The sequence below is a fragment of the Bemisia tabaci genome, chromosome 1, assembly GCF_918797505.1.
Source record: "Bemisia tabaci chromosome 1, PGI_BMITA_v3".
Taxonomy (NCBI): domain Eukaryota; kingdom Metazoa; phylum Arthropoda; class Insecta; order Hemiptera; family Aleyrodidae; genus Bemisia; species Bemisia tabaci.
In genome coordinates, this window is record NC_092793.1 from 11,316,417 (window position 1) to 11,329,705 (window position 13,289).

The 13,289-nt window shown below is 42.9% G+C and overlaps 1 protein-coding gene across 2 annotated transcripts in view; it reads right to left on the reverse strand.

Moving 5' to 3' along the window:
• MESR6 (misexpression suppressor of ras 6) overlaps window positions 1-13,289 on the reverse strand; it is a 660,344-nt gene that overhangs the window by 79,931 nt on the left and 567,124 nt on the right. Inside the window, exon 7 of one of the 2 annotated variants that reach the window (XM_072296138.1) lies at window positions 4,409-4,433. The exons of the other annotated variant lie outside the window; for it this stretch is intronic. Within the exon in view, the coding sequence (XP_072152239.1) occupies window positions 4,430-4,433 (4 nt within the window). The 3' untranslated portion in view covers window positions 4,409-4,429. Of the gene's footprint in view, window positions 1-4,408; window positions 4,434-13,289 lie in introns of those variants that run through there. 2 annotated transcript variants of the gene reach the window in all.

The window sequence follows — 13,289 nt, forward strand, 5'->3', positions numbered from 1 at the left end:
ATCCTTTTCCATAGGTTTAAAAGGCAAATTAATTGACAAATCGCAAGCCACTGGTCCCAATCCCTGAATCCAGCCTTAAGAGAAAGTACGGAGACTCTGACGCCTTCAAGCGCGGCAACCCGCAATCCGCAGCACAGCGAGTGAGCGCCACGCGTCGGCGTTTGAAGAATCAAATTTAGCTGGAGCTCTCCAGGAAGGGAACACGACAGGTATGCAAATAAGGACTTTAAATTCGCGAAAGCACAATAACAGAAGTAATAAGTCGCGCGCCGAGAGAGGCGCAGGTAGATCCAGACGCAGACTTACGCGTACATGTAGATATACACACGTTCACATATTGCATACGAGGAACAGATAGAGATTTCTATAGTTACAACCGGGTGGTTTCCCTCGTGGGCGGAGGGGGTGGGGGTGGAAGAGGGGGAGGGGTTGAGGGCAAGGCTCATGGCTGCCGCCGTCTCCATGGCAACGCCTCACTCGACCGTTATCAGCGAGCAATTCCCATTCAATTCTTATCTTCTACCACCTAATACGTCCTTGTCTACATACATTATCTAAGTAAAGGGATGGATGCCAACGACTCGAGGGGGTTGCGCCGGGGTTTTTTTTCTCTTTTTGCGGCTGAAAGCACGGGCGGAGAAAGGGTGGAAGCTCCTTCACCTATTGCCTCTCTTTTTTTCGGGTTTTGTAGGATTCGGAGAGGGGGTAGGTTGCGTTGAGCGTGGGTATACCGCTACAGGGTGGCTTGAGTTTCCCGAAAATTTTTGACATCATGTTTCACCAAGAGGTCCTCTTCGCTGTTGAGGAAAAATTTAAAAATTTTGTTGTAATACAGTCAACTATGATAGACAAGGAGTCTTCTACCATTCCTCGGCCGAGCGTTCCTATCATGTTTTTCTTCGCTTTCCCTTCTCTTTTCTCTATTTGAGAATATTTCCTGATAGTGCTCACTTTTCCTTTTTCGTCCGATGTAAAACTTCGGTTGTCAACCTAAAACTTAAAACAAGTTTAAGGTTGACAACCGAAATTTTACATCGGGCGAAAAAGGAAAAATGAGTACTATGCTGATGCAACCCGATAAAAGAGGAAAAAGGAACATAATATTTCCTGATTTCTACTTGACCGATAAATTACTGAGCGTGTTTTTTTATCTCTATATTGCAGAAGAGCTGGTCATTTCTGATATGTGATTTTGTTATCCTTTCTCTAACTCTCGACAGGTTCCCTGATTTCTGGTTAACCCATACATTCCTAGGTGTGCTATCTTTCTGTCTTCATTCGCAGAAAACTGCTCATTTTTAATACGTGATTTTCTATTTTTTTTTACTTCCTTGATTTAATTGATTAAATTAATTGATTAATTTGATTGATTTAATTTTTTTATTTAATGTGCGTGTGTGGGTATTGGTTACCTAATTTTCTTTCGGGGAAAAATTATGCTGATGGAAATCAGGAACACTAAAAGAACTTGGCTTCATATAACACGATCTCTCAAGAAAAGCTAACCATTCGTGGAAATCAACACATGAATATTCTACTTTAGCTCTGACGCCTAAATACCACCATTCCGACATCACGTAACTTAATGCTAAGCTTGGCACCCTCTCCCAACCCCTTACACCGAAACGCTCCATGACAAAATGGTGCAGAGCTATACAGCACCAACTTCTCAGAGCGTTACATAGTTTAATAGCGAGCTGCTTGAATGGTTCTCTCGATCATTGAGTCAGTAGTTTCATTTTCACTTCCTCGATGAAGGACAACAAATAGGAAGGTTAAAGTTGAAGCGAATTTTATTTTAAGGTTCGGTGGTACTTTTGCGCCCAAACCTACCATCTGCCATTATTTTTATTTTGAGTTCGGTACTCCCGATTCGGCGACTTATGAATCGCAACGTTGGTGCGTAATTTTGGTTCCGCCTCGCGAGGTTGTCCTTAAGAAGATTCGATCCATCGAAAACTGATAGGTCTGATTGATCGAATCTGTTGGCAACAGTGTCCATAAGTGTTGATGGTTGATGAGACAAAACCGGGCAGAACTTTCCGAAGAGGCTCGGAACTTAAAGTAAAATTCGCGTTTAGTCGGCTAAGTTGTCGTTCACCCTGTGGATGTCCTAAGTTACATTTTCGAAGGAAACACCACCTAATACCCCACCTGAGCAGCAAAGAGAGAGTGTAGAGGTTTTTCGCTTCTCCCTTTACCACCGCTCGACGTCATTTGGATATTCAGAGCCTTTTCGATCCAATCCCTTTCCCAAGTTGGGCTTAGAACTGTCTGCGAGCCACGGTTGCCTAATTGTGCTGAAAACGCAGCAATTTTAATATCGATCCTTACGGGTATGATGTTAATTTTCAGCATAATCTGGCAAGTATTTTGCGAGCCTTGGTCCCGACTCCCGCGCCGCGCCAGGCCGCGCTGAAATTTCCCTCTCACTCTGCAATTGAATAAAAACGGAGAAATTACCTCTTTGTGAAACGCACTTCACCCGAGCGTTCGAGATACGCTGTGATAGGTATTCGAGCTTGTTTCTTAGCCTCCAAGAACTCTCCCTATTTTTCTTTTTTCCTCCTTTTTTCTGTAATACCTCTTTTTCTGAGGATATTCCCAAGGAGGTCAAATTTGTCTCCTTTACTCCAAAACGAAAGGGGGTAGAAATGAAGATCAATTTGTTGGTAACGGGGTTACAGGTGTACGGAAAAGATACCTACTTGACGCGAAGCAATAAACTGTAATTTGTAACCATATGAACTCATTCTTCGTCAGTTTGCCCCTAAATATTTGCTCTTACTAATACACTCTCATAATGGTGTATATCAAAGATATCTGAAAGAACAAAACTATGCTAGTTTAGATTGAATTAGCTAAGAAGGAACCAAGTCATTCTTAAGGGAAATAAGTAGTTAGAAATAGTCTTCAGCCTAACTGGCGGCAAATTTTGACCTATCTAAAATTCAAAATCGAGGAAGAATATTTTGATCGTGAAATAAGGCACTAAAATAAACTCTATTATTGTTGAACCAATGATAACTTGTTGGGCTACGTTCATCTCCCTGTGCCTCTGTTCTGTAAACTCGACCTATGTCACGAAACCCCTCCACACTGGAAAAAAAAGTAGCTTGGATCTAGAGTCCAGACTCTTAAAAACGTTGACAAGAAAAAATACTCTTTATTCAATAGAATTTTTTCTTCCATCAAGAACCAATCCTCTTAATCTAAGCGGATTTCCTATTGATTCAAGCAAAAATCCGATTAAATCAAGAGTATTTTTTCTTGTCAATGTTTTTAAGAGTCTGGACTCTAGATCCAAGCTACTTTTTTTTCCAGTGCAGCAGTTTTTAACCCGAAATTTCGCTGCATTTTTAAAGATCTCATTTCCAAGCATATGGAAGAAGTCTTGACGATTCGTGCTGCAGTAAGAGCATGGCCACACTGTGAGGAACGGTCGCGATGTGAAGATGAAACTCTCCCTCGGGACAGCTGCGTAGCAGGTAATCATATGCAGCCGCTATGCTAATCAGAGCTGCACCACTAACTAGAAATCAACGCGACAACCCTTTCCTCTTCCTGGTCGATTATGCATACGCGCTTAACTGTTGAGCAAGAGCAGTCCCTGTTCAGTGTTCAGGGGGCCCGTAAGACACCTGTGACGTCAGTTCTCTACGACAATGGATTACGGTTCCAACTGACGCGTAGCTAATTGTTGGGCCCACGTTGCTCGAAGTAACTTCTCATCCCGGTCCAGAGTTAAAATTGGGATGAATGGAATTTCTCCCGAGGATGTTGCAACAACGCCGAGCGAAATCGGAAACACAATAATTCTAGTTTGCATATAGTGTCAGACCGCGGGGTCTCTTTTTTTTCATGAATTACGAAACGCGGATGGGTAGCGGTGCAAATATCGAGAGAAAAGAAAAAACATTTTGAGTGCCAAGTGCCTGGAGATTTGTCTTGATCATTATTGCGCATCAAAATGAGCCTCAAAAGAGTTGATTTTTCAACTCGAAACTGATATTGTGCCGTTTTTGTGTTCTTTATAAAGAAAACCCCTCTCTGATTTAGTTCCATCATCAATGTATGAACGAATACTTTGCTCTTTGCTCATTTCTTACGTGGTCAAATGAGAATCAATGATTAGGATAAAAAAATAAAATAAAAGAAAGGAAAACAGGTATACATGATAAAAATAATAAATTGGATAAAACAAGAATTGCTTAGTGTTAGATTGGGTCCGGTCGAGTTATGTTAAGTCGAGTAGATGGCTTAAGTTAAGGTCTGCGTTGATTAGAGTATAACATGCTGTGTGAATAATGAATGTAAAGAAAAATCATCACCGGTATTAGCAATAAATACAAATGTACTGTAGCGTGCCCGCCCGATAATTTTCGACGGCTAATATAGTTTTTGAGGGTACAATGCAATTTTTCGTTCCTCACCTGAAACAGAAAGGAAGAAAAACATATTAATTTCACTCTCCAAAAATAAATATTTCTCCTCCTCCTTATCACTAGGGTTTTAACTCAAGTCTAGAAAGGAGGAAAAATCCATTAAGAACACAACAAATTATCTATAGTTTTAACATGCGGATACCTTAACATCAGCTTTTCGAAGCTAGCACTTATTTTCCTAAATCAAAAAGTATTCTAATTAAGGCCTCTCTTAGACCTACCTTTTTTCAGGTACCAAACTTTTATCAGCAAGGATTTCTCGGTATTTGATTCTATTGAATTATTTGAGATAACTTAATCATAAAAAAAATTAAATAAATAAATTAAACTGACATGTTTGCTTGCATAACTTGCGATGTCTATACTGCAGATTATCCCAGGATTAATGTCAGATTGCAGAAGTGAGTTCTGTGAGTCAAAATATGACTAGAATCCCCTAATTTTTTTTTATTTTTAAAAAGAAAGTGCCCAAAACTGGAAATTACAGCTATCTACAACTATATTTGAGGTCATGGATAAAAGCGCTAAAAATTATGAGGCCTGCTTTTTTTATATGCGTTTCGGTCCATAACACTGTCACCAAAATTCGGAAAAAAACGCGATAGTTTTACACTGCCGTGCTACGGAAGAGCGCCGTATGAGCCTTCAGACGTTGCCCAGTTCCCTCCGATTAGAATCGAAGTAACTGAGAAAATTGTGAATATTATTTTCCACAATTTTTAGACAATTTTGTACGCAATTCCAACTAAAATATCTGAAAATTTCAAGTAAAAATGTGCAAGAATGTTGTCAAAAATACATGTTTTATCAAAGGCAATTTGGCAACTCTCGAATGTTCATAAGAATTTCTTCCTTAGCACAGCAGTATAGGGCTTAGCTCCAACTGGGGATACCTAGGAGAAAAAACTTGATTGAAGGTAAAAGTCATGATACACGCTATTGCAGGCAACCTCTCAACCCTGAGAGATCTTGTGCACGTTAAGAACCTCTGCTCACCATCAATGGCCGCAGTAATAATTTTACTCTGTAAGGAGTGATTTTGACGCGAGTGTGATTACTAGGGACGCGAACCAAAAGACGCGAATACAGAGGAAAAACTCTCGGTGCCATTGTTATGAATGGGTAGAAAAGCAAATTACCCAAATAAACCCCATGTAAATGTGGGCAGTCGCCTCGAACAATTACGTGTGAAGGCGGAAACTGCTGAGCGGTAATTTACAGCTCGCCAGATGGAACACAGGTCCCACCGAAATGAGCGAGAATATGGACGTTGTTTATTGCAATTTGGCATCACCGCATCACTTCCTCCCGCTTTCAGCGTTTTCCCGCGGAAAACACATGACGCGTGGCTAACACTTGTTAACATGTTTTTGACAACTCTTTTGTACGAGTTTTTTTCATGATGAATAGGTCTCACCGTGGCGCGATATTCGTTCGCATCAACATTAAATTAAGACGAAATACATTTCCAATTTTTACCACAGCAAGTAGTGATTATTTATGATTGATGCGTATGAAGAACTCATCGTTCAATGACCTTTGACAACATTGCCGTGATTAACTTAACAGAAATAGGTGAGATAATGATGGCGCTATAGAGAATAAACCCTCCTATGACGTTCTCAGTCACATACCGACGGTGAAACTACCAAACCACGTATCTCGGTTTGAGATGTTGAACACTTCCTCTTATGCTTTATTTTTTAAATGGTAACTACTCAACATAAATTCTTTTAAACTTCGGTGATTTTGAAATGAGACAAAAGAAACTAACACAATATGAAAATAGAGCAAACACACAGCCTTTAAAGCACCCCTACAGATACAAATAAAACAAAACACAACGTGGAAATAGAGCCAAAGAAAAGAGGCGCGCTGATGACGGCGCAGAGATACAACTATTCGTACTTGATGGATGTCCGAGTTGCGTCTGCAAAATTGAAGGCGCGATGGCGCGATGCGTGGACTCGTAATGCACCGCAGCTCCGTTTTATGCTGCCAATGAGGTGTCGTGAGAAAAGTTAAGAAACGAGGCTCGATTATTACGGCTCTCCTATTTACCGCTGTGTTGCTCATAAAGTCTTTAAAGCACCGCTAAAAATACAAATAAGACAAACTGAAACAACCACAGTATGGAAATACAGCAAAGTAAAAGGAGGCGCGTTGATGACGGCGCAGAGATACAACTATTCGTACATGATGGATGTCCGAGTTGCATCTGCAAAAATTGAAGGCGCGATGGCGCTAGGCGTAAACTCGCAATGCTGCATTCTATGCTGCCAGTGAGGTGTCACTCAGATTCTAGAGAAAAATGTAAAATGCCCGATTACGTCTCGACTCTGTTTTTCCGCAATTTCATCTTCTTTTTTCAATTTGAGGTTTCATTCTTTTTTTAATGCACAAATATTTACAAACCTACATCTACGGCTCGTATGTACCGTGGTTCCTCAACTCGCGTGGCTAGTTTTTTAAACAAGTCTCCTGTCAATTTGACCGGGCTTTAGCATCTAAGGGTTCATGAAAATATCATTAAAATATGACTGCACCTTGTTCGCCAAAAACTCTGGATTCAAGCGGGGAGCCAAAAGAATCCATTCAAAATCAGGCAGTGAATTTTAATAAAATTTAGTTGTGTTTAATCTTGCAAAATTAGGCTTCAAACGTTCGGTGACGTCCCAAAATCTTGTCATTGCCACCAAAATTATTGTTGAATATTTTTCGTTCCCTCAGAAATACTTTTAGGGTTTTCCAACTCCTGGCCACAATGCCTGAAAGCAATTTGCGCAGCACCTCTCCTACGATATACTGTCTCTGCTTCATTCGAGACAAAGTGCCTCTCGGAAATTGTGATTTCAACTGCAGAGCGAAGGCCCAGAGAGGAGAAGATGCAGCGTCGAATTACAGTAAAACGTGTCTCCAATCAAGAAATGACACGTGATCGATGAGATACCTTTGATTCGAGCATTGTTAGAATGTTACACGATGCAAGGTATCAGAGGCGACACTACGCCAGATAAGACAGCCAGGATACGGAAGGCAGGGAACAATACAAAATCGTGGGGGTGGTGAGAGGGGGTGGAAGGTTGGGGGGGGGGGCGAGCCCCGAAACCGACGAAGAACACGAAGGCGTAATGGATGAAAATGAAACGGAAGCTTCTCCCGCGAAGTTGAAGTCATGAAGAAGGGTTGTTTCCGACGTTGCCTCGAGCCCTCGGAAAGGCGCTCGGTGATGGGGCATAATCTGGGGAAAAATCAAATATATTCGGCGAATCGATAGCGAGGACCGCGTTCAGTGCTCTCTGCGGGGCGGAAAAGAAAATAGAGGATTGACGGGAACCAAGAAAAAGGGTGGAGGGAGGGGGTTGCGGCGCCGGGCAAGGAAGGGAGGAGTCAAAAGCAAATTGAGTGATGGCAAATTGAGTGACAATCGAACGTGACGTTTTTCGAAATCCCAATTGCCACATTTCGCGAGAAATCGGCGAGGCAAGGCCGGGACTCATTCTTGAATTTTTTAAGATTTTCAGATGCTCGACTGAGAAAGTGCTTCGGTGCGAGATTCACACGACAGTGCAGTTACGCTTAAGTTAATAGGCACATGTTCGTCGTAATATAGTATCTTCATAGAGCGAGTGCAAGGCCACTAGACCTCGCATGCATGGAACCCCTCAAAGCTAGCCCCTAGCGGCCCTAGCCGCTAGCTCTACTATGGTCGGGAAGTCTCGGGTTCGATTCCCGGCCACGCGACCCGAGTTTGATGGTCTCAAACAATGGTTGCCTGGGACTGGTTGTAGGGACGGAGGGGGACGGTACTAAAGCGCAAGGACTAATCCTCGAGGGCTATTTGAAGTAGGAAAAAAAAGCCTCAGAAACCAGAAAACTGACGGCGATTCTGGGTTGTGCCACACAAAATTTGTTCGGAATAAGTTGAATCATGTAAGTTTGAGTAAAGTTTATGCTGCTAAAAGCACAAAAAAACCTCACTCTCTGTCATTTTGAATGATCTGCACGAGGAGTCTGCTATTATTTTGAGTCCCAAGAGTTCCGCAAAACCTATGTCAACTTTAGCACCTTGACGTCACTGTATAGGTACCCTAAAAATCGCAGGAGGGTTGGAGGGCTTGGCGTCCAACTGGGCCTTCAGAGGTACCTGCATGTTCCTTGTTCTAGACCGTCCGCTGTTTTGAGTCTCGTGCTCTTCCTCATCTAATAAATCGTATTACGTACATCAAACAGGTGAGATTGTATCGATATCGATTGATTCCAACATGTATACACAGCCTCAAAAATCAATTGAGTAATCTGAGGGAACGAGTTCTTTGTGATGGATTTTTGATTCTCATGAGTGCAAAATGGCAAAGTAGAATGAAGTAGTCAGGAATTTTCTCATTTTCAGCTTTTCCGAATTAAATCCTAACATTTTTCTTCGAGGTTATGTTCTATTGTTTTGAACCAAACAATACATCGAACCACTATCGAACACGATCTGCGTCGTTTTCATCTCGAAAGGCTTGGATACTGTGCTGGTTACACGCTCAAATTCCCATCAAATTCCGATCAAATGGTGACTGGTGCGCACTATCTACCATCAAATTTCTGCGGCCTGCAAAACTTTGATGGTAGATAGTGGAACTGTGGGGCTCATCCGTCATCTGATTTCCACACAACCGTGCTTATTTCAATCAACACGCTGTTTTAATTAATTTTACTCATTAATCTAGATAACTCTCGACCGCCATCTTGGTCATCATTTTGATCGGAATTTGACGGGAATTTGAGCGTGTAACCAGGTCATACACGCTCGAATTTCCATCAATTTCCGATCAAATGGTGACTGGTGCGCACCATCTACCATCAAAATTTGACCGCCATTTTTGTCATCATTTTGATCGGAAATTTGAGCGTGTATCCAGGCCTAGAGACAGATCCCTAGGGTTTTGATTCGATTGTGACGTCATCGCTGGAGTGGAGCTCAGTCTGTCAACTCGGCAGGATCGCGCATGAGAAATGAATCATTCTTACTTTCCAGTCATGTCGCGAGGAGCATACTTTGATCAAATTTACACTTCGAGACTCGACTATCGTAATGTTTTCTCTCCCGCTGTTTCGCGAAGGATCCATCCGAGGAGCTCCCCTCTCTTGCCCCCCCCCCCCCCCGTCCCCTCCCAACGCCGTCCGGGAGCCGAGCAATCCCGACACTCGGAGAACACATATTCAATTACCCGCCGTGTCTGTCAAAATTTGTCTAGCGGCAAATAAAAGGCGCGCCGCTGTTTGAGATTCGAGGTGGAAATCGGATTTTTCCCGTTGCTCCGTCGAGGGTTTTTCGGGGGACTCGGCGCCGAACGGCGCGCCGCTCCGCGTGGCTTTATTCGTTTCCCTCCGCGCGTTTCGAAAATGCAAATCGAGCGTTTTACCGGATCACGACTCGGCGACTCATTTCCAGAACGTGTCCTTAAATTGGGGAACCTCGCCGAGTTACCTTTTTTTCAGACGAGTTCATCCGTCGATTTTGAAAAATGTCGATGCTTCCACTTTGTGTGCGTGATATTCTACAAAAGCTCGCTGATTATTTGATAGCGTTTACAGTAGCTTTGCGGGCTGACTGTTGACATTGGTTGACAAAGCTATAGACAAAGCAGACAAAAAGGAAATGAAGGGATCCTATTGGTGGAAATGGGTGGTTGCAACGGACAAAGGAGGTCCCTGGTAACATGGTCCTGTGGGAACCCGCAGAAAAATTCCTATTGGAACCCGTGCGGGCCAACAGGTCCCCACTGGCAACTCGTGATGGTTCCCATTGGGACAAATTGGAATTTCATGGATCCCATTGGGTCCCCGTTGGAACTTCATGGATCCCATTGGGTCCCCGTTGGAATTTCATGGATCCCATTGGGTCCCCGTTGGAATTTCATGGATCCCATTGGGTACCCATAGGTTTCTATCGGATGATGCCAGGAACCACCTCTTGGTCGCCATTAGGATTTCAAGAATCTCATTCGGCGCCTATAGGAACCTGATGGGTCCCCATTGGAATCTAATGGGTTCCTATGGGACCGTTTTACCGGGGTTATGTAATAGACTATCTAATGCCAACCCACGAGAGACTTCAAAGTGAGTCCATAATTTCCATTAATTCTACCTTAGTCTATAGGAACCATCTATTTCAACCATTAGGATCGCTCCATACTCCTAATGTCTTCTTCATCTATCGTTTTGTCTATCAATTTCAACCATCAGCCTGCTGTTAATTTAATGGGGTATTTTGATTTCCTCTTGAAAATTTCATTCATGTGGGGGGAGGGGGAGAAATGAGCTTTGAGTGATGTCATGAGCGAAACAATGTTCCCAAACTTCAGCTTGTTTGCAAAACGAAACTGCCAACACGTTGTTGAACATCAACCATGTAGGTAAGTCAACAGTTTAATGTTGAAGTCCCGAAAGTAAAAGCTTCCACCATAGCCGTGATACGGGTGGAGGGTCTCTTGTCTCTGCAGAGTAAGCACAGGGAGTCCGAAGGGGAAAGAAATCGTGGGTTATATAATTAGGGCTCGATTCATAAACGCCGACGGGATGAGACAAGAGCGCGGGAGAGCGAAAGTGCATCAAGGTTGTCTGCCGGGAAGTGGGTTAAAGGCCGGAGAAATTGGGTGAAGGAAGTTGCGAGACGCTTAAATGAGGGAAGATACAAAGACGGCGTTTTAAAGAAAAGGGTGCGGGGATGATTGAAACGAAGGGAAAGTTCGTTGGGAGTGAAAGTAATGAAGGCGGGCGGTGGGAGGGGTTCGTTTCACGCCTCGCCTTAACCACCCTTGCCTGATGAGAGCGCCAACTTGCTCATTTCGCCGAGACCCGCGCGGAAGTGCCGCCCCCACCCCCGGTTCTTAACCTGCCCCAACTTGCGCGCGCCTCCCAATTTAATTATCTGACGTCACCGGCTGGAGCTTTCGGTTGTAAAACAGAGCGGATTATTTCATTCATGAAATGAATATGATGCCCCCGCTCATCGAGCCCTCCCCCCGCGCCCCTTCGCCTCCTCGCCACCGCGCCCACCGCACACCGTCTCGAACGGCTCCCTTGCCTCGCGCTTTGCTCCGCGTCTTTTATTATTCTGATAATTAACCAAGGCGTCGCGACGCGCGCTGCGTCGGGACGACAAGTCGGTTACCAGTGCTCCGTCCCCCTCCTCCATCTTCTTACTCCTCCAGCCCTTGCTCCACTTTCGACATTAGAGGAGGGAAACCTCGAATTCCGAGCTTGCCCTCGAGGCGATTTTCTTCTTCGCCCGCGACGTGACGGTACCCTCAAACAGAGATGGAAAATTTCATGGCAGTTCATAAATTTTTTGGAAACTTTTGGAGACGCATTTAAGAGCAATGGAAAAAAAAACACATTGGATCTAGAGTCCAGATTCTTAAAAACATCGACAAGAAAAAATACTCTTGATTCAATCAGATTTAAGCTTAAATCAAGAACCAAGCCTCTTAATTTGAGCGGATTTCCTTTTCATTTAAGCTTAAATCCGATTGCATCAAGAGTCCTTTTTCTTGTCAATGTTTTCAAGAGTCTGGACTCTACATCCAATGTGTTTTTTTTTTTCCAGTGAGGTCGAGAAAGACCTAGAAAATGTTATTCTCGATTTTGACATTTCTCACCCTCAGCCTAAAATCTTCACGCGTTGCAAATATTTTCGTTTGGTTTGGAGGTTAGGTTGGGTCTGAATTCCTCTCTAAACTCCCCGTTGTGTCTCCTTCGTGTATGGCACCTCATTAAGGTAAACTACGGTAAAACTAACAGACCACGTATCTCGTTTGCGGTGTGTAAAAATCTCCGCCCGCATTCAATTTTTTTGAAGGAGAACAAATCAATATCATTCCTTAAAATTTTCACAGTTTTCTCTCCGCACAAAGAGAAACAATCTCGGAAGTTTTCAAGAATTGACGTTGAGTGGTTTTCAATTTAAAATGATAATGTAAGACAGAAAGTCTGCGACGTCGCGAACCAAGGTACGTGGTTTGGTAGTTTTACCGTCGATATATTGCAACATCGACAGGAAGACCATTTGAAACGATTTCCGGACGTCCGAAGGTTTAATCAATCACTTCGAAAAAAATTTCAAATTTCGTGAAATTTATTCTTTCTGAAATTTTGCTTTCCAAATTGTCTCTCAAAGGGAGGTCAGTCAGGTGCCCAATGAGAAAAATAAGCTTATTTATTCGTACGGAAGTAAATGGTAAGGAACCACGAACCATTAAAGGAAACATGAATTAGGAGTAATTTTGAGCTCAATTAGCTACGCATTTCCTCTTTTTAAGATTACAAATCGGAAAAAGAATTTGGAATGTGAAAATAGACGTTGAGCACTATACTTCATTGAGCCTTGGTGAGTAGAGAAAAGGACCGGACAGAGAAAGTACGCCATTCTTATCTTTGAAGAAAAGCTGTTCCGCTTTCCGATTGGTCTGTTCGTTTTAGACTGACATAGTTTTCTTCTGGCGGCGAGTAAAGAGACGCTCCTATTGGTCACTAGGCTTCAAGAGGCTTACGCCACCACTCTTACGATACATGCACCAGACGTCTCGTTACCAACCCTCTCTTACCGCATCGGGCAACTTTCGAAGTCCTTTCGGATCATCAAGATTTCATGACCTAAAATTAGCCCTGACATTTTATTACTCATCTTTTTCTGGCGATTTTATTTATATGGAACTCTATGGTTATTTAATTAATATCTTCTAGAGGTAATTTACAAGTCACCATCTTATTTGCTTAATTATGACCGTATGAGAACCATATCAGCCAATTTTCCGCAACAAAGGAAAAAGAGTTACACAATGACCATACTCT